At 38.2% G+C, this 22,216-nt stretch overlaps 1 protein-coding gene across 3 annotated transcripts in view; it reads right to left on the bottom strand.

Moving 5' to 3' along the window:
- Positions 1–22,216, bottom strand: part of LOC106129687 (protein groucho) — a 64,360-nt gene that overhangs the window by 34,390 nt on the left and 7,754 nt on the right. For 2 of the 3 annotated variants that reach the window (XM_013328326.2, XM_060948411.1), the window contains exons 3-5: positions 22,133–22,196; positions 21,316–21,360; positions 5,540–5,677 (exon numbers count right to left, since the gene is read on the bottom strand). In XM_013328326.2, coding sequence (XP_013183780.1) covers positions 5,540–5,677; positions 21,316–21,360; positions 22,133–22,196 — 247 coding nt within the window. Of the gene's footprint in view, positions 1–5,539; positions 5,678–9,732; positions 9,907–10,230; positions 10,442–21,315; positions 21,361–22,132; positions 22,197–22,216 lie in introns of those variants that run through there. The other variant, XM_013328327.2, reaches the window with a different exon arrangement.

Raw genomic sequence — 22,216 nt, 5'->3', positions numbered from 1 at the left:
GAAATGGAGAAAGAAATGACAGCATGTAATATTTTGATTGGAGGAGAAAAAGTGGAGCAAGTGAAAGAGTTCGTATATCTAGGATCAAAGTTTACATCAGATGGCAAGTATGATAGTGATATTGAAAGGAGAGTGAACGCGGGGAACATGGTGAATGGAGCTTTGCATGCCTTTATGAGCAGTCAGAAACTATCCAAAAAGGCTCGACTGGCTGTGCACAGGGGCGTGTTGGTCCCGACATTAATGTATGGGAGTGAAAGTTGGGTATGGCAAAAGAAGCATGAAAGCAGAATAAATGCAGTGGAAATGAGAGCGTTAAGGAGTGTGATGGGTGTGAAATTGAGTGACAGGATAAGGAACAGCGTGATAAGGGAATGTTGTGATGTGAAAGAAGATGTAGTTACAGGAATAGAAAAGGGTATGTTAAGATGGTTCGGTCATGTGGAGAGGATGAATGAAAGCAGGTTGACTAAGCAGATATACAAGGAGAGTGTGGAGGGAAAGGTCGGAGTGGGAAGACCTAGACGAACGTATCTTGATCAAATTAAGGACGTCCTGGTAAAGGGTCAGGTCAAAAGTACCCGAAACCGCCGAGCTTGTATGAAGAGAGTTATGAATGTGGACGAAGCGAAAGAAGTATGCAGAGATCGTGGCAAGTGGAAAGAGGTAGTCTCTGCCTACCCCTCCGGGAAAGAGGCGTGATTTTATGTATGTATGTATGTATGTATTTCCGTGAAAGATAAAGATGTGGTCTCATCCTACCCCTCCGGGAAAGAGGCGTGATTTAAGTATGTATATTTCCGTTGAGATACTTTTTTTTTCAACAATCTCTATAATTATTAACAGTGAGTTAACTCTGGGTCGTTTAACCGTGAATACAGGATATAAAACTGCGATATACGGTACAAAGAGGGTAGTTTATCGAGACAAGGGTGTGCGGGGGCGAGGGGGAGGTAGGGTGTCACGCACCATTAGGCCAGAAGCCTCGAGGCGGGTCGACACGCGACGCCAACACGTGTTACACTTTCAACATAATTGCTTCTAATCACATATTATACTATGTACATTGTACTGTACACGCCAGGCCACATTAATTCGTAATGAAATAATCAGCAATCAGGCGACAAATATTAACAGACAAGTGGGAGCGACAAAATTAATTCTAATTTCGTGTTGCCAAGCTGTTTATCAAACAAACACTTCGATTTAAAAGGCCGAACACTCATATCTTTATCAGTTTCGAACTGGCTATAGCGACTACTTAAAAAACCAATGTTCCAAACATCCATAAGATCGACTCAATAAAAAGCAAAAAAATACAAAATGTTTATTTCATTATGATACTAAAAAATACACGCCCTTTACTTGACAAACAACATCAGAACCCCAAACAGAAAGAAAAAACATACGAAAAACTCTCGGGCCGGATGAGTCGTAAAACTGATTACATAATTTCATTGGAAGCGACGACAGAATGGGCCCTAACTCACTTCCTCGCGTTGAAAAACAAGGAGCTACGGCTAAGCGACAGGGGAAAAGTTAATGCGGCTCGAGCGACGCGGCAAGAAACGCTGAGGGCCGCAATGCAATATTTATCACCAGCCGCGGACGTGACTAGGAAAAAATGACAAATTCATGTCGCCGCCCTCGTATTCCGCCCCGCCCTGCCGCACATCCCCGCACCGCTTTATTCCCATCGTAATTTTTAACAGGGGCGAGACCCGACGCAAACTAGATAGAAATGTTTTCACGACTCGCTTGTTTATAAAGCCATCGACGGCGAAACAGATACGCTCTATTTACTCAGCGAACGCTCTTATTTGCTCACCTATCTCTTGAGATAATGTTGCATAAACGATACACACATAATACACTTGTTTATTCCACATACTTATGTCAACGATATGGCTTTTCAATTACGGAGAATGTTGAAAATTACAATGAGATCTGTTATCGGATTCGATCAGCGTATCTGCCGTCACACTGATCTGTGCCAGATACGAAAACATGATTCGATGTGAACATTCGTGTGAAATGTGTGAGCATGTGAGAGTCGGTATCTAGAAGCTATTACCCTGCCAGGTCGGGGCCGCCCTTCGGGACCGACGACGCGGAATAAAATCAGAACGAGAAATGATTTACCCGCGCCGATAACAGAGCGCCGAGCATCCCGTCCCATTCCACGCTTTCCCGGTTATTGACGAAGAATTCTCGCACATTGCGTAAACAATGGGGAACAGTTTGCCACATTATCTTAATTCCCACCACCCCAGATTTGTTATTCGTCAGGACGAAAGCTAATTGTTTATCTTCTATATAATAAGACAAATTCCTAAAAATGCTTTTAGAACATTTTATAATGAATCCTGGTCCGCACCAGTATGCATTATAAAATGTTCTAAAAGAATAATGAAACAACGGTAATTGGGATCGAGGGATCGGTAAATAAGGCTATAACAAAAACAAAACGTTTAAATTTCGAAACGGAGCACTCGTAACGGTAAGTGATTTTAATAGGCAGGCAAACAGTCCCCAATTTGAGGACTATTCCCTCTTCACAAATCGGCGCGCGGAGGAATCGTCGCAAATCACACTGAGGTAGGGCCGGGGGCGCGGGGGTTACTCTCGGGGGAGAGCCCCTTTGATCCCTAGCTGACCCGAAAATAAAAAAGGTTCGTAATAAAAAAGGACCGACATACGGAAGGTGGCGCCGCTTTTTTATTTAAATTAGAGTGTTTTATAGGGGGAGAGCGATATTGCGTTTTGCCGGTGTCTCGGAGACTGTTCAGTAATCTATACATGTAGGTAAATCCTCATGGTCGGGGCAACGAACCTATAGCAAATATTTCGGGGGTCTTAAGGTATTTTCTTTTATCCTTTGGGTGTTTTGAACATATAGGTACGCCTAATAAAAGGTTTACGTCGAAAGGGATGTGAAACGTGCAGCGTATGAGGATGAGATGAAGATGAAAACATATTCACGAGAACGTCACGCAGTTAGCGCTAACGCATCGTGTGGCAGCTCACGACATTCGATAATTAGGAGCGGTTATTAGCGAGTGCGTGTTGAACGTACGTAAATAACCCATGAGATTGTTGATTCGTGGCCAAAACTGACAACCCACATGTATGTGATAATATTGATAATTTTATAAGACAACATTAACAGGTATTCCTCTAATAAATAGTGATCACAAAAATATTTTACAGTCGGTATATTTGCTATTTGTTTAGTTTTATGTGGGTTCGTACGGCTCCCCTCGAGAACGCCGCACTATGATCGAGTTGGCTTCGAGCCAGCCTCTACAAGCCAAAAGAGTCCATCAAACGGAGACAGACGAGCGACGAGTGAGTTCCGACGCTTTATTTTCGCCCTCATTATCTATCAAGTGATTTATTTTCGTCACGGTATACGAAACCACGGCATTCGAACGCCAAGAGTTAACACATCGCGAGAATAGATCAGTATAACGACTTGGCACCCGTGTGTGAATGCGCCTATTGAAATTTATAATGGGAGGCAATGAAGCCCTCACGAAGCGCGGCAAAAATACCATTAGTGTGTTATGTTATGAAATTAATTTGAGTAGCAATTTGAAATCAGATTCTAATTCTATTTATAAATAATACATGTTAAAGCGTACGTAACTTCTTTAATTCTCAGCTACATAGTGAGTATTTCGTAAAACAGAAAAGCAGAAAAATTTAATAACAGAAAAACATTATATCTGTCTACCGCGCTTCGTTTTGCGCGCACTTAGAATGCAAGTTTGAGAACACTCATAGAAATCAGAATAAAATAAGAACACTGTTAGATTTACACTTCTAATGTATATATTAGTTGCTATGAAAAACAGATTTTAATCTCAAACTATCTGTACTATACATAATTTGATCGAAGTGAGCACTAATAGTGCAGTAGGTAATTATGTTTGGTACGATTTAACACGCGTCGCCCACGCCGATGACAAATGGCTGCAGCCAACATAAAACACGCTAATTCGTGTGGAGGCCATCCAATAAATAAAACAAGCTGTTTTCTCTACGTTTGTAGTTTGAAGTAACAATTTTATCAATTCCGGCCGGTTGGACCGCCGCCAGCGTTTCGGCTTAGATCGTTTAATTAACGAGCGTCGAACTTTCGACCTGTTGAAAACCGGGCTTTCACACAATTTACTTACTTAACACGTATTACTTGTTTGAAACATAAGAACTATGTTTGAAATATTTAACATTCAATGATAATAGGTATCGTGTATGTTTAACATTTTTTAAAATAAATTGCTACTCTCTACAATAATAATGAAACATGCGTAATTATGTAAAATTAAGATTGCAAAAATAATTTAAAATTTAAAAATTTGATGTTGTGGATTTTTTTTTTAAACAAGTACCTAAGTATTTATACAAGTTTATTAATTTCTTTTTAAATGAAAAACATTTTTATAATCCTTCCTTCAAACAAAAAAAAAACACTTGAAACCATTGACATCATTAAGTTGAACAAAATACCCAGCTGCAAATAAATAAATACCAGCAGCAAACGCGTCATAAATTGTTATACAAATTCGTTTGATGTCGAATCGTAGCTGTAATGTTACGGCCTGTCCATTCCCATCCTTTAATGGTCGCTGTACACATTGGGTCAGGAACTGGTCAGCGTTTTCGGATTCCAAAATAAATTAATTTACCTTCTCACATAAAAATAATCCATATTGAATTTCATATCAAAATACATACTGGTTATCCAATTCTAATTTTTGTTAAGTAACCCTAAAAAGCGCAGTAATAGAAGCGAATTCGTAGCGAATTTAGAGACGCGAGATATGCTGTTTCATTGCAAGTCATTGAGCCAGTAAGACCGATAAAAAGAGAGATGCGCCAGCAACTAACATAGGCTAAATACGCGGTGACCTAGCGCGTCAAATGTCCCAGCCAACGTGTACAGCGGTCTTAAAGAGCAACAAGCGAATTGTAACGAGACATCTCGACTCAGAGTTTTGGACACATGCCACCGACCATGGTAACATATGTCTCACGAATTGATCAGTTACTTAGACTGTGTCGCCTTCCTTTTAAATGCGCCAGGAGAATCAATATGAAGAAGATTACGTTGTGTCATTTATCATTTGAAATGTGTGACTCTTTTACCGAAAAACACTTAAGTATAGCAAAATTTATTAATGTCAAAGTAATTAGTTTGTTAGCAGGCTTTATAAGCCCTTTGTCTTTAGTAAATAAGAAACGTAATCAATTAAATATTTATGTTAGTGTCAAGCCATACGCCTGCCCACTGAGCAACATTCCTCATACGTCGGAACATGCTGAGTTTTACATGTAAGTTCAATCCAAACACGTGTTCAATCACTTCGCGTGAAATGTTACTAGGCGCAGATTACTCGTAGCTTACTCGGAAACTGTATTAAATAATTTCGCTTCAACAAAAAATACCGAGTTAAGAACTAGTATTGAAAGGTATTTTACTTTAAAAAGCACTTGATGTTGCAGAGATGAGATAAATCTTAAACAAGTAACTTACCCCTATAATAGCGTTTAATTCCGTCATCGTGACTTGTTTCGCCCTCTCCACTGCTGAGGCTACTTGTTGCTGGTGTTCTTGTGATAAGAATGGTAGAATTTGAGCTATTATTGCGTTTAGTCTTTTCGCTATCTCCGTCTGAAAAAGAAAAATCTATTAAAGAAAACATCTCATTATATAATTTCTAGAGTCAATTAAATATTGTAAAGTGAGACGACGTTAACATGACTAAATCCTCCATAAAGCTAATAGGCCGTGACGCAAACGAGAGGCAATTTAAATTCACTGATCTATTTCCCTGTATAAAATAGTCATTAACTTTCAATATCGTCAGCGGTCGGTGAAATAACTGACCGCAACACAGCGTTCCGTTTCACAAACAAATACAAACCGAAAATTGTTCCACATTCCAGTGCGCTACTTGAATTCAATAATAACGTATATATAATTAGCGATAAGCCGGTGGAGAGCAACAAATAAAATTAACACGATAAACAATAATGCAAGCGGTCAAACGAAATGATAAATCGCAGTGTTACCGAGCTCGCATTTATTGGCTTTGTTCGTATTTTACGTTTAAATGCACATTAATTTTATTCACAGATTCGAAGTGAATCGTGAACAAATTAACATAATTGAGTCTCTGACTGAGAATATAAAATACGGTCTATTTGGGGACGTTAATTTGGTTTTATATATTCTGGCCACGGGTGACCCCACCTTTGCCTACCTACAACGACAAAAGTGTGGGTATTCCGAGAAACGGACAAACGATTGGGTGGGCGATAGCAAATTAGATAGAATAGTGTTTCTCGTTTATACGAGATGTAAATTAGGATTTTGTCTGAACACCGAGTACGCTCCATTACCGATGTAAAGCATCGGCGGCCGCCTACATAACTGCGCGCGCCTACGTAACTAAACGATCAGGGAAATCATGTTCTGTTTACGCTTTGAATTTTTATTATTTTTGTGATAGGTGTAGACGCAGCAGGCGTGAAGCTATGCGGACGGGCTGGCACGAAGCCGGACCGCAAGCCACAACTAAATTGTCCCTAATATCGCATTGCTGCACCGCCAAACTACTTTTCTCTTTTAAAATAATTTTTCCTTATTATTTATTATTCGCTACCATTTTCTTAAAATTTTATTGCTATTGGATTTAAATCACCTAAAAGTGCTATGTACAATGAATAAATTTTTAAATTAAATGAAATTATTATTAAGTACAGTCCGCAAGAAATGTTTAACATTCATTTAACTTGATAAACTGACCATAACCAAACATAAATTATGCATACTGTTTGTCTACTGCAGCGATAAACATCAAGCTTCGTGACTGGCAGCATTCAAGCATTGCTAATTGCAAATTTCCTAAATGTAATAGAGCGAATAAAAGGTCATTGGTGAATTCATTTCGCATATTGCATATACCGTTAAACGAGACATCATAATCATAGGTATATGAATATTCAAATCTCAAAGGTGAAAGGTGAACTGTGGAGGAAATAGAAATTTATGTCACGAGTCATTCATTACAATGTTACGCTATTATAAATAATTTATTCATATTACACAATAGACGTGTTTATAGCGCCGTAAAATGAAAAGTTAAGTTGTTATTGTGTTTCTGTCAATGGTATATCGTTGATTAATTGATGGAGGTGTAATGGCTGCGAAAATATGTGTATGAGAATGTAAATAATGTTGGTTGTAAAACGTGGAGAGTGGAGCGGGGCAGTGACGCGAACAAGCCGCGAGCCGCAGAGCGGAGCGGCTGCGACGCGCCCGAATTACCGCAAATTACATTTTCATTCGCCGCCTCCCGCCCCGGGCGGTTATTGTGGGAATTCACTAACAAAACGTGCGAAATATCCCGACTCGCGTGACGCTTTTCACGAAAACAAGTCGGCTGCGTTATTGTAAATTTAACAAATTTAATTTATAGTTTTAAGAGCAATATTTAATAATAATTTATAATGTAAATGTAACAGTGCGAATTTTTGATTCTTATGTTATTTTAGAACATCTCTTCTAGGTAGGAAAACAAATGTATGAATTTTTATTCAAATTACATAAATTTTGTAAAGTTTTACAAATTAAAAAGTACTTATCTATTCTATTTCATGTTAACTTTGTGCACTTTATCTATCTAAATAGGTACTTACATAAAAGAAGCAAGACTCGATGCAAATGCACAGTCAAAACCACTGGGTATGGAAACTTTATTACTTTATAATTTGGCATGTATGTATGTTCCTTATGTAGCATAAGGGTGCATTAGAGGATTTCCCAAAATTCTTGCGGGAACAGGAATTACGGTAATTTTTCTTTTTACGCGAATGGAGCCGCGGGCGTCTCCTATTTAGACTATAAAATTACTGCCAAAAAGACAAAACATGTAGGCCCAAAAATACTAGGAATTTCATAATATTTATGAATTAGCTATAAAACATAGTATAACTTGTGAGAAAATTCAGTAAAAAAATTAATAGCATTTTCAAACGTAAAATCCCTGGGAAGGAATGAGCAGTATTTCTTGTTAGAGGCACGATTCGAATAGACTCGAGGCTCGCACACCCTACATCTGTAGCAACGAGCGGCAGAATAAAAAGCGGGCGTACAAAAGGCCCGCAAAATACGTACTTTTGCAGCTCTCCACAAAAGATATAGTACGGTTTGTCATTAAGGAGTTCATCCCCGCGCGAGAAATAAAAGAGGAACGACGGGTTTCGGGGTGAACGGGTGTCTTTAAGGGGGTGGGGGGTGGGTGTGCACTAATGGCTCCGACACTCATCCGCTAATGCCGCGGGTGACTCCTCTTTTTGCCCGATTTTCACGTGGTTTAGTCGCTGGAGCTTTTAATCTGAAGCTGCATCTTACCGCGGCGACGCGACGCTCCATTTGTTCACATATCTGTACAAATGCGTAAGCAGGTCGGATTTTTTTTCATTTTGGTTTCCTTCATCATTTTACCCCTTTACTTTTGTTTCATTGTATTCGTATTACATTTTAAGCTGTTACAAATTCTCATAAAACTAGGCAGTCTCTTCCATTCAAACAAACTAACATTATAAAAATAATGATATTAAAATTCTCTTTCTTAATGTGTGACTCAAGCACGGCATCTGGCCGTATAATGCATGATCTACGGCTGCACGAGGCGAGGTTACCCATGCAGGTCACAGTCGCGGGACGTACTCGCCGACACAATTTATGGTCTCCTCTCAGCCCACTACACGGCAAAGACATTACGAGAAAGCCTCCGGAATACTAACCGATGCCAATGTGCCTTCGCTCACACGATAAAGAAATGGAGATAGATATTTACTTATTTTTTAGACAGAATAAGTAAGTTCTACCCTACGTTTTATACAACAAAGAAGTGGTTAGAAATACAGTAACTCATAGATGAGTTAAACCAAGAAATATCAGAGCTTCAGAAAGTATGCACTAACATAAGTTAGCAGAGCAATGCATTAATTACAGAATATCAAAGGACCGCTTAGCATACACCTCCGCGAACATTTCAACAACTTTGTTAAGAACAGTTTTCTAGAATAAAGCGTACGGACCCCGTTTCGCATCTACTTCAGATCCTTCGTTAATGGACCGACTCTTTTATGAATTATTTATGCATGCCGCGTTCTTATCTTACCCGCAGCGTTGAAGTTTCCACTTTATTAAACAAAACAGTTCTCCAATCGAAAAGGCCTGCTATTGTATTGAAAGCGACGTCGCTCTTATGGCGCGGCAATAAATAATTCCTCCGGCGAAATGGCAGCCGACTCGATAAATGGGCTATTATTGCTGCAGACAGAGCCAACATTATCATCGATTCGTATCGCATTCGCTGAGCAATAATTGTTTAAACATAGCCTGCGTGGAACATTAGTGGCTGGCACATCGATAATGCAAAGCGACTGCGCTGTTGGCGAAGCTCGTTAGCTTTCTAATTGCCACGTATTACAATATGGGCCGAGACGACATACTCCACTCGCAGAGTGTGAACCGGACCAATGTTACCACTCAAATATTCACGTACGCCTCAATTACATACAGTAAAGCTAACTGAACGACAGTATAATTGACGTTACTTAAAATAATTGCAGGTCGAGTCAATACCATAATAAACAGAAATGTATCTGCGAGCGAGTCATTAATATTCATTATAAACAAATGGATATAATTACTCGGCAAGAACAAGTCGTTTCGAGAGCGGTCGAGTGGGTGTGTAGTGCGGGGACACGTCGTTATCTCGATATCGAGAATGGCGTGCAGAAGGGGAGCCGCGCGGGCGCGGTGTCACCTCGTAATCAGATTGTAATTGCGCGATCAAGAGGCTGCCATGCTCGAATAAACACCACCTGTCAATGTAAAACTCGTTGTTGAGGCTATAAATAAACATGCGTGTCGGCTTTTATTTTATGAAACTCCGGGTTTTTTTAATTTCATTACGTGTGTGAAATGTTTTCATTAGTCTCGCAACTAGTATTCTAAGTCTTTGAAATTTGTAAACATGATAAAACAAAATCTAGTAATTTGTGTTTTAATGTCAATAACATTTTACCTGTTAGCATATTTATTATAACTGCTACTGACAAAATTGAATGTATAATTTATCGTGTGTCATAAACCAACGATATTGCTGTTAACTTTATGTTAACAATTTATGCTATGTGAAACATTACCTGTAATTACGAACTGGATAATGGCCGTATAAAAACAAGCCTTCACTCGTGAAATAACCCTCGAGGTCCGAGTGCTCCTGATGATGTAGTTTATAATGACTTGTCTCGAGTGTCCAATAATGACTAATGGCAATACTCGTCAGGTATCGCGAACACTGGTTTTAATAAAGATATGTATCAGCTTTCGCTTTGGCTTCTTTCACTTGATTAGATTCCTGCGATTGCCGTCCCTTTCTAGCTTTAAATGATAATCAATTTCTATTTTTAAAGATAAAAAAGTAACAAACTTATATCAATATTTATTAAAGAAATAGATTAAACAATAGATATTCGTTAAAACAACTGGAACAGTAAACCAATATAAATCTGAGGGAATGTCGTGCTTTACCGCTAAATTACTTTGATGAAAATCGACGAAGCCGTAAATTGAGTCGACTCGGGATTACGTCAGATTGACAGATTATATTTGACATACTCGTATAAGGAGAGGGCGAGTGGTAGACACATGGTGCCATAATAGGGCGGCGAGGCAAGGCCCGTGTTGACTCGAATGTTTCTCGCCAAACAAAGCCAGCTTCCTAGCTACCCTTGTTTGTTTAGGTCCAGGCCAAACGTTTATTGCCCTTTGTGTATCTTGCCTCTCGCTAAAGCGTGAAGCCTTTTTGACTCGGCACTTTTTACAAGAGCTTATAAGCGTGTTGATTACTCAACACCCGAAAAGAACTTAGTCAGTATTTATACAGGATACGAACATGTGAAAAGATATATTTAGAAAATTGTTTAAGTTACACCAGAATTAAAAATAAGAGTATATAGTATAGGTACATACTCAAGCAGCACTAAATTCCACTGTTTTCCGGCCAGAACGAAACTAAACAATAAGCGATAATAACATTATTTTACAAAGTATGATCTGATCAATTTGTAGACAGTACATACAGTTTCGCAGCGGTCTCCAATTCACCTTAGATGAATCAATCATGGCGTTGCTTGCGGAGAGTTTTTTTGCCGAGATTAACGAGCAGCCTCGGTAATGACTGCGCGTTTCCGGCGCCTCGCGCCTTGTCTCGCTTCGTCTTGTACCACACGAACAATGGCATACGCTAACAACAGAACTGTCGAGTCTATTTACATGTATTACGGCGCCCCAATTAGAGCACGTAAACAATCGTAATGCATGCAGTTCCGTTCACACAAATTCTACAAATTTCCGTAACACAAGGCCGTTCTTTTTGTTAATCGTGTTCATATCGAATTATTCGCAGTCCGACGCGCGCATTTCATTTTAATTTTCGAAACTACAATTATCGACATGCTATCGACATACGAGTATTATCGCGTTTCGTATCAACTAATTATGTAGAATAACATCACTAAAACCAGATAGGAGAACCTAATCTTAAAATATTATTCTATCAATGCCTAATCTTGTAAGAATTACGATTTTTAATCAATAGTTTTATCACGGATTTAGTTCCGAAATTGATTGGAATGATAACATAAAATCCCGAGTCTTTTCAATGATAATGGTAGATATTTTGTACGATCAATAAAACTGACGATAAAAGCCGATATAATTCGTAGATATAAACCATGTCGTATAAATAAAGCGAAATGAAAGCATTAAGTGCAGTCCGATTTTATTGAACTGCCGCCGCAATGATTTACATCGGACGTATAATTAAATAACAACATGCGATAAGTTTCCAAATAAATATGCCATAAGGAACGATTGCAACAGCATTACTGCGGGAATTTACAGATATATATAGTGAAGTTGTTGGTTCGGTAGGTTTGCACGTGACTGCAAACTGTATTGTACTGTATGTGCTGTGCGCCCAGTTCCGAGGGCCGTGCTTATTTACGGAGACCGTTTGTAGGGCTCTGTTTACTATCTCGTCGGCGCAGGCACAAAATATTGAGACTGTAGAACAAACACTATAGTTTATACAGAATGTGATTGTTTGTTTTGAAGATAGATGGCAGTGAGCCGAAGCTTTATTTAAAGTACTAAGTTTTTTGCCCAAGAAGAATACCTATAAGGAATCGTACGATTTATATGTTCTATAATAGGCACACATTCGTAACTATATAAATTAAAAAGACATTCTTGCTGCAAAACATTTAAACGTTACCTTACCTACATAAGTACTAACCATAATCGCCGTGTTGGCTGGTAAACGTTAAAGTTTATCGAGTTTGGTATGGCTATAACCCAGTAGTCTGATATCCTTCTGCACCTTTATTACTGTGCTATATCGCGCAGCGTTGTCGACTGCCGGCTTGTTTTATCTAGGCTCCTGAATCGACGTAACGAATTTACTTTGATCGAAGACAATCGATAGCTACCAGCTACGAAAGCAATTTATCGAATCGTGAGCGAGCACTCGTAAACTTTACGACTTACAATCGAGGTTTAAGAGGGACTCACTAATCGTCATATTCATTTTATGCGCTAGGACCGTTACATGTAATAAAATTGAATGCTTTAAAGTCAAATCATTGTAAATTGCTTTTATTCGTTTTCTCGGAACGTAATATTAAAAGGAACAAAAACTAGGGAAAACAGGCAATCACTCTAAATGTTAAATGCAAGAGCAAACCAAACTATTTAGAGGCTTAATCGGTGCGTTAGTTGTAAAAACATGCAATATCAATAGGTATGTGTATGCGCAGCCCTCTCTCATCGAAGCATTAAAATATACAAGAATATGGACTCAATGCATGGTCGTTAATGTTTTTAAGAAAATATTGATATAATCTGACAAGGGAAAAGAATACAAATTCAAATACACACTTAAGAATCTTTCTGGCAACAATAACTAATGTAAGCTCACATACCTACTGTTAGCTAAATTTTTTGGGTGCGAATAGTGAGGAACCGCAAGAAACATCATTAAATAACGTGATGTTATAAGTATTTACAACATCAAATTACTTGTAACCTGTTAAGCCACGACACGTGACACGACAGTGTTACGACACGTAGTCGAAGATAAAAATTATACCTTTTGGATCCCTTCGATAGAGATCAATGGAAAAAATAAAAAGAAGCTTTTGTCCAGCAGTAGAAAAAAATATCTTCTTGATGATTTGAAATCTGTCGTGTCTAGGTACTCTATGAAAGCTACTGTACACTCACGGACAGGCTGTTTGCACAGCGTGTTTACGAAGTTTGCTTGCTTAGTGCTGGGACTACGAGTGACGATACGATTGCAAATTGCAACATTTTGCCATATTTTGTTGTTTGTAATATCTTGATTATATAATAAATCATTTGGTGAAACGAAAAGGTAACATAACGGCGAACTTATGCTATGACGAAATAACTTCCAGTCAATTACATACCTTATCCACCAGTCTATATGTAGGGTCAAAAAGGTAGTTAATATAAAGATAAAGCAATAAAACCGGTGATTGAACTAATAAAATTATAAATAACTTTCATAATTATGGACCATCTCTATAATAACTCGCCACGTTACCTATATCAAAATTTATTAAATTTCGTGAAAATAATCCGTGTTGAATTTATTGGAAGCGAGAAGGGAGCGAGAGGTGCGCGGTGCGGTCCGTCGACCGCGCGACCGCAGCGCTGCGGCTGCGGCGGACCGCGGCCGCAGCCGCCGCTGCCCCCCGACCTTACACTCCCAGTATCCTCGCTACACGACAGCTGTAACCTACACTTTCTGAATTCATTTTACATCGAATTAACTCTGGCCTTTAAAACCAGCAAAATTACCTAAGAACCTTGAAATTTAATTATGGCCAATCCATACACCCATCTCAGAACGACGTTCGCGTAATGTTATCAAATTATCATGTTTATATAACTCTTAATTACACTTTCATTATTCAATACAATCCCGTAAATGTAAACTAATTGGACAAGTGGGCGTATAAAGTGTGATACGATCTTACGTCAGTTGTTACATTCCGACATTCACAGCGATTTGCTGGCGCGTTGAATTAGTCATTAGCGAATACCGCTAGCTAGCGTGTGGCGTTCTATATTGGGTTCTGTTGAAATAACACGTGTGGCGCCACACGCGACATATTGTGGCGAAGTAACGCCACGCGTTGTGCTAAATGCCAACCGGAACACGAACTTATGTTGCCAGGATAAAGTTTTAACGACAATAGAAATCGGCTCATTCTAATTGAAAAGTTGGGTTTTCAATGTTCTTTTATCAAAAATAAAACATAACTTGAGTTGCGGAGTAATGAACTCTACTTTTCTTCGCAGTTAAGCTAATTTCCTATTTCATTACATCGCGAGAGGCTGAGGATATGATGATTTAACTTTAAATTTGAAGGATCTAGTATCGCTCAAAAGATCAACAATTCTCTAACAACTCTCCAGTTACACGCTTTGCCGTACAATAAATCAAATTACCCGAGCATAGAGAAAAACACAAAAGTTGAGATTGACAAAGACGATAATAAATGGAATATAATTTCATTGTTGTCTGTCATTTCGTTAGATTTCTTTTGATATCTCCCTAAACTCCAATTTGCAACCCCTCGAATGTTTAATATCTGAGAGTATAATGGCGGGTCCCCGTCGGGTTCACACACGGCTGCCTCAGACGTCACGTGCAGGGGATCAAATATAGTTGCAGTTCGCTATTTAAAACGCGACTCTTTAAATATATTTTATATATATTTATATTTACTTTAAATATATTTTTCTATTATTAAAATTTAATAGGTACACAGCATCAATTTTTATATTTTGTTTTTGTATACATAGGTACACTTATGATATTAATATTTTTAAAACAATGGCGTACCTAAATAAATTTTTAATTACATCGCCTTATTGCTTTGTGTTTACGATTTGCATCACGTCCAAAAATGGATATTTTATCGACCAAGAATATATTCATAGACATTGATTTATTTTTGAGACTGAACTCTGACTTTCTGACTCTCTACTGATAAACTTAGTTAGTTTGTATGTCAATGTTTTGTCTTAAACATGAACAACTGTAAACATTCACGATAAATTTTATAGCCTGATAAAATGCTTTACACTTATAACTGTTATTGTTAAATAGCAAAAGTATTTTAGTTTATTTGATATTTCAAAGCAATGTGCAACACTGTACTGAAATCACAATGCATTACTTACGTAGTAGGCACATTATTCAAAATTCCATTTCGGTATTAAAACTACTCCCCTAATATATGTGTGTGTGAACATAGACAATTTAAAGTAGACTTAAAAAATCATAAAATGCACTTGAATGGTTGGCAAAGTGTATTGCGGAGCAACTGTCAGATTGCGAGGGTTTCACCGTCAATAGCTGCGAGGGTCCGCCACCCTCCGTATTTGTACTTTACCCCTTCGCCCTGTTTGCATTGTTTCACTGTATTTGTACAGACTACCCGCCGCCGTACAACTGTTACCGTTCCGTTATAATGTTAGCGAGATTTAATGATATACTATCTACTCCACACACCTAAACCGATACAAACAAAGGTCCTTTTCATGTAAATTTAGCCCAGTTATTTAATTTGTTTTAATGATTGAACCAAATACACCGCTCCTTAATATTCCTGCGTTGTTCGGGGCAGCAGTTTTACGGCCTATTACTGTGAATGGAAAATGAATGAGTCATAGGCGTGTAGTTTACGAGCCGAATAGAAATCGTCTGTTTTAAATGAAGAGTCAAGGAGCGGACAAGACGTCCATTATTCATGAGAGCCGCTTCACGGCGGACGGTCGGCGGTATTCCACTCGACGCCGATGGCATGAAAGCAAATTGTTTCGGAATCAATTCAATATCCGTGTCTCAATCAGTGCAATTAAGACGGCCTGTCTAGCTCCGTATGCGATGTAATTAGTTTCGGTGCGTCGTCGGTTCGTAGCAGGCTAGGGGCGACGTAAACGAGCTGAAATAGAGAATTTACTTGCAGGGAGCTACCCCTGTCAACTGTTTACAGGCTGTTCACTTATAGTGGCGCAGCTGCTTGGGATGAAACTCGCTTCGTAACTACATACATGTTTAATGAGTCTAGACTCTTTTAAATTATAGTACTGCTTTGCCGCACTATCAACGCATTTGATGTTACCGCAAATATATTATGAATAGGTAATTTAAGAAAATATTTAATTTAGTATTCAAGTGGCCACTCAACAAAGATAAAACAGAAAGTTATTAAACATTGAAAGAAGTTCGAATGCGACGTGAACGTGACATGCTACAACAATTTAAGTATTAGATAAAATAAATACTCCATCAATCGTAATTCGAAGTGAAATCCAATGATGTATCAAAACATGAGTTAAGGAGGAAGATTAATGCGTATCAGTGAGATAGGCGATAGCACATGATGTCGAGTGACTGGTATACACTTTATTACGTTGTTACATAGCGTGGTTTAAAAAGGCTGCGGGCAATAAAACTGTGTTTATTAGTCACGAGTGTTCACGGCCACATTACACGGGATAACTTAATGCGCACGAACATTGAATTTCATGTTCAACATATCTGATTAATGTTTGAACATAGGAACGCTCAGGCAAATTAGATCGCGTTCACAAGAACACACTGTATAGTTAAACCAGCGAATTTAATAAAGCGACACGGCTCCTGTTTTTTCACATTGTGCACATCGTCCCTTGGCATGATAGGGGCCGAATTTGAAAACACAATTAGACTTAATACAGAGGTGATTGTCGGGCGAGGGTCGCCGGTGAGGGTTGGCACGGCAAATCCTTTAATTTGGCTCCCCGATCAAATAATAAAGCGGAGGGGCAGCGAGCGAGCGATATCGCGTTTAGTGGTTTTATTGCAAGCGCCATCTGCCGCGCACCCTGTAGATGGAGAGATAATTCCGCTTTTAAAGCGAGGGGCGCTATTGTGAGTTGTTGCGTTCAGACAATTCACAGAACTGTAGATGTAGATACCGGCCATTATGCGGGGACCCTTAACGACTACCTGCACGTTGATGTGAACACTCAACAGCTATAATTTGATAACACATGCTGCATGCCTCGCTAAACATGCCTCATATTGATTACATAGCCGGTTCCTTGCCCGCAAACCGATATTAAGTTATTAATTTTAAAGAGCTTGACTGTAGTAATGATGTCCTAGTTAAATAGATAGGCAAGACATGCACGGTAAACAGACTAATTAATGTTCTTTTATGTTTCCCTTCACTATTAGTAATTAGCTCTATACGTACAATGGCGAAAAAAATATAAATAAATACCTTCTGGGAAATGGCGGTACTAAAACAAGCAATCATCAATCGGTAAAATCAATTAAAAAACACAATTTTTAATTTCCAACCAATCATTGATAACTTCTGCTTAATTAATTTTACATCCACGAATAGTAAAATGGAGTCGGATTGCTAATTAAAAACTGTACGTAGCTAGAGTAAGTGCCGCGGCATAAAACAAACAGGATTAGGGGCATTGCACAAATCCCCAGTTTGATTATAAACATGGATGGATAAGCGGATCCGGCACGTGCAATGTTTTTATCAGGGCCGGCGGGTGTGAACGCGCCCTAACGCAAGGGTAAACAGCCCTCCGCCCCGTATGAATAATTTGAGAGCGCATCAAGGGCGAGGGTTGCGTGGACGGAATCGCAATAAACCCGAAATTATTAAATTATACGGGTAAAGTATAGCGCGGGATTTTTGCCCCCTATTATATTAATTGTATACATTATTGTGTTAACTTTTGTTTGGTAGTCTGGTCTATCTGAGAATATATTTTGTGGCTAACATTGGTTTTGAATACCCGTTTATTCGTATTTACATTTTACATGTTCATTCAGTTCAGCACTCATTTTGAATGTTGTTTTGTTTAATAATTTACATAATTATCCGTAATTAACAATAATATCAAAATAAAATATACTCTATTACAAAGTTTATCCGCAAAATGTAAACTTAATCCTGATTAACAGATAAGTACTATTATCGGCTTAACACATGAAATAAAGTCTCTGTTATCATTTTATAAATAAACGTCGAGGAAAATAACTAATCCTTTAAAATACATGACAGGTATATGTATAAATAGAAATACTAGTGCTGTTATCTATGTGCGCAGCGAAGCGTCTAGCCCAGTCATTGATATTTCATAACAAGCGGAGGGTGGCGAGCGTAGCGCGACAAGGCGCGACAAGGGGTGTCAACACTCGTAAACCTCGACAAAGTATTTTATCGACAACCCGCCGCTCTCACCCGCACAACCCTATTGTCTACATTCGTGACACTTCATGAAAACCACTCGGCCGTAAATTTATTGCTCTTCATCCAACACACGCTCGCATAATACGCTTTATCACTGTTTATATTCTACATTTAATTATGATCGCAAACTACAAAACGATTCGAGTCAGAGGCCTTAAATACGGAAACCGTTGCAATAATCGGCAGCGTGAAAGTCAGCTCGGGCGTGAATAATAGCTCGGAGCGCAGAACAATACGTCTCCGAGTCGATACAGCAACACAAAGACGAAACAATCAATTCACGCCATAAGTAGGTGCGATTCGGCACGGACCGACTACGGTCTGGCTCCGCAACTAACAAAAGAAAACCTAAGCAATTAGTCGTCGTCAGAAAAAGCGGAAAACACGCGTTAGACGCGGTCACGGCGTTGAGCGCGGTCACGACGAACGCCGGGAAAATAACACGAAGTTTTAAAATAAACTTTGTGCCCGAACACGTAGATCTAATACCCCAGGAACAAACGTAAGAAGAAAAAAAGAATCACTGACGTGGTATCTAAAATCTCACACGACCTTGAAACGACACCTGTTGAATTCAATAAAATGACAAAGATCTACTTCAATTTTCCAGTTAAGAAAATATTTCAATCTATTTCTTTAAGCGTTTAACATGATCGGATCATGCAGCGGAAAACAAAAAACAAGTATGATACTGTTGAATTTTTTTTACCGTGAATACATTTTTTTTGCCATTACCTACGCTTGCATTCGACGCTACAAAAGCTTAACAAAGTCGGAGGGTTATTCTGGTTCTCGCTCGACTGAGCGTGTTAAGTGCTAATGTAATAATCCATTACAATGAAGCGCAGCAGTGTACGCTAAATAGCGCATTCAAGCATTGAGCCAGTGGAGGCCCGCCATCTGTCCGCCGCAATGGCAAACAATGGGAACCCTTCGTAATCACCCTCGTTGCTAGTTTGCTAGACCCTAAACAAATATACTTCGTAGTCGGTCGACGGCTTTATCATTTCTGCGAAAACATTAAATGCTTAATAATAAGTAATACAAAAAGCTTTAAGCAACATCTAACATGGCTTATTTCTATATTGTTATTCTTGTAAAAAGTAGAGAGCCAGACGCAATAATTTTGGAATTACAATTCGTCAATAAAGTCCAGACTTTAATTTTTTAGTTTATTTTAGTTGTAAAATAAAAAAAAATTACATTTGTCCGATTTTGGATCAAAGAACAACACATTCCCAGAATTAAAAAGCCGAGCGAGAATTATTGATGTGTGAAACGAATGAGTGTTTCTTATTAGAGTGGTTCAGCGTTTTAAATTGATTTTGGTTCCGTTATGAGGACGTGTTAAAGTACGGCTATTATTAAAAGTGGGGTTCGAACGCAGGACGGCGAGCGTAAAATCAACAGATTACTACGGAACCCCTGCGGCTGGCCCCCGGCACGGAACCCCTGCCGTCCTAATATTATACACGTTGTAACAGCAATTTTGCAGAGGGATGTCAATTATATGGTAACTAAATTGAATCGGAATTAAAACTAAGTCCTTAACTTACGTTTAGTGTACCGAATTGGAAAAATTGTTTATAAGTCTACTTAAATTACTTTAAAATAAGTATTTCATTTCAGTAAATTTACTCACAAAATTGTCTTACTTTATTATAAAATATAACATTAACACCCTGAGAAAACATTGAAACAAATATATATTTTATTTACTTACATAAAGTTAAATTTAACATGAAAAATAAATTCTATTCAGTGACAGCCCTGCACAAATCTCCCTTTTTGTAAATCCTAAGCATCAATAACTCATACAGAGATAAAGGTCTCTATTGTAGTACTTACTTAGGGGAGTCGGTTCCCCCGACAATATTGCGATCATAATAAACGGCATCACAACATTAATATAACCGCGCCACGTCTGTGATTGTCAGACAAATTATTATTTTTAGGAATTAGGGGAACGCAAAATAACTTTGCAACGATTCCTGGATTTTAAAAAACCAACGTGTCAGCAACGCGGTTTTGGGACTGGAGCGCTGGTAAAAAATGAAAATAAGTATAAAAAATATTGGACAAAAAGTTTAAGATATTAAAAAATAGTTATTCTATTACTTAAAATAATATAACCCTAAACATTTAGGCGATACAGAAACAGTAGAAGAGTACGAATTTGAAAATAAAAACTCTTTCGTGAGGACATAATCACCACGCAATCAAAAAAATTCAAAACAAACAACAGCTGTTGTTTTTGTTGCATGCTGTACTGTCGTATTTGAGTAAAGACCCTAGTGTATATTTTTCTTAATGTTAGACTATGCAAGGGAATAATGCATAATTTTTTTTCTTATCACTATCCGAAAACCACACACCAAGCAGTTGGCACTTTTTGTCAAACAAGAGCCACCCGAGACGAACCGTCATGGCGCAATAAAACTATTTTTTGCTAGAATAGTCAGTGTTTTATCGTTTTCCGCCCTAATAAAATAAAATCATCAGCCCTCACTCCAAAATGACGTCACTCTAACATATCGCTACTGGTCTGTAAACTTGTTTGCGTTTTGTGAAACGGGAAGCTGATTAATTTTTACGTTGATAAATAAATAGTCAATAAGGAATGACATAAGACTGCCTTACTAATTAATACATACATACATATAATCACGTCTATATCCCTTGCGGGGTAGACAGAGCCAACAGTCAGTCAACAACTAATTAATAATTATTTAAATAATCGCTTGGTTAATAGCTGCACTAGTCATGTGGACGAGAAGGGTAGACTACTGTAATATTATTTTTATTAATAAATCTTTACCGAAAACATATTTTTAAATATACAAAAGTTAATTTAAAAATACATACCTGTTTGTGCATTTCCACATTGAGGCCATATGACATTTCATAGTACTGAAACATAAAAGACACGCATTAGCAAAATCGATTACGGCATGTGTGAAAACGTTACAATCCAACTGTGACACGGAATGCCTTTGGCACAGATTGGCTTCCTCACAATATAGGAGGCGAGTGACCAAACATCCGCAACGGGGCATTCTGGAAACTCGCCAGAAGTGTTTCCGACACATAAAAATTCCCAGAGAAAATTACCTCTCAAGCGTATTAAAATAAATTGCGAGCGATTTGGCTACACTTAATCGTGATTCATATATCTGAACGAAAGAACATTTGAGGGGTTAATGCATGCCAAAATACGTCATACTTTTCGATGACATTGGCGTGCGAGTTTTTCTACTTACATCGTTTTCGAGAACACGTGATGTCTCTTGCTAACATTTATAACTATAGAACGAGTAATTTATAGCTAAATAATCCAACTTACAAACAAATGCAATAGAGGCTGATAACAATATAATATTTTTCCCATCTAATACTAACTACTTTTTTGTTCGAAAATTAAGTTTGTTATCGCAGCACGAAATGTTGATGGGAGGGTGCACCAAATGGCCTGACCTAATCAAACAGAAAAATAATAGTTGTCATGCGGGCATTGGACAAAGAACATATTCTATTGATTTTACACGCCAGAACGAATGTTACATTTGATAATATCTCTATCCATCCGTTAAATTAGTCGCCCCTCCGTTCATTCCATCTGATAAATTAATGTCAGTATCAGTCCGTACAATTGTGTGTACAAATAAACTAAAAATTTACTCACCATAACATAATGCCTTTGTATTTCAATTTTTTCACTAGCCAATTTTTCACATTCTAATTTTAAACTGCAACAAAAAGAAAACAT

This window comes from Amyelois transitella, chromosome 16 (genome assembly GCF_032362555.1).
Source record: "Amyelois transitella isolate CPQ chromosome 16, ilAmyTran1.1, whole genome shotgun sequence".
In the NCBI taxonomy this organism is placed as follows: domain Eukaryota; kingdom Metazoa; phylum Arthropoda; class Insecta; order Lepidoptera; family Pyralidae; genus Amyelois; species Amyelois transitella.
Note: the sequence above shows the minus strand (reverse complement) of the source record. Positions and strands in the feature narration are given on the sequence as shown.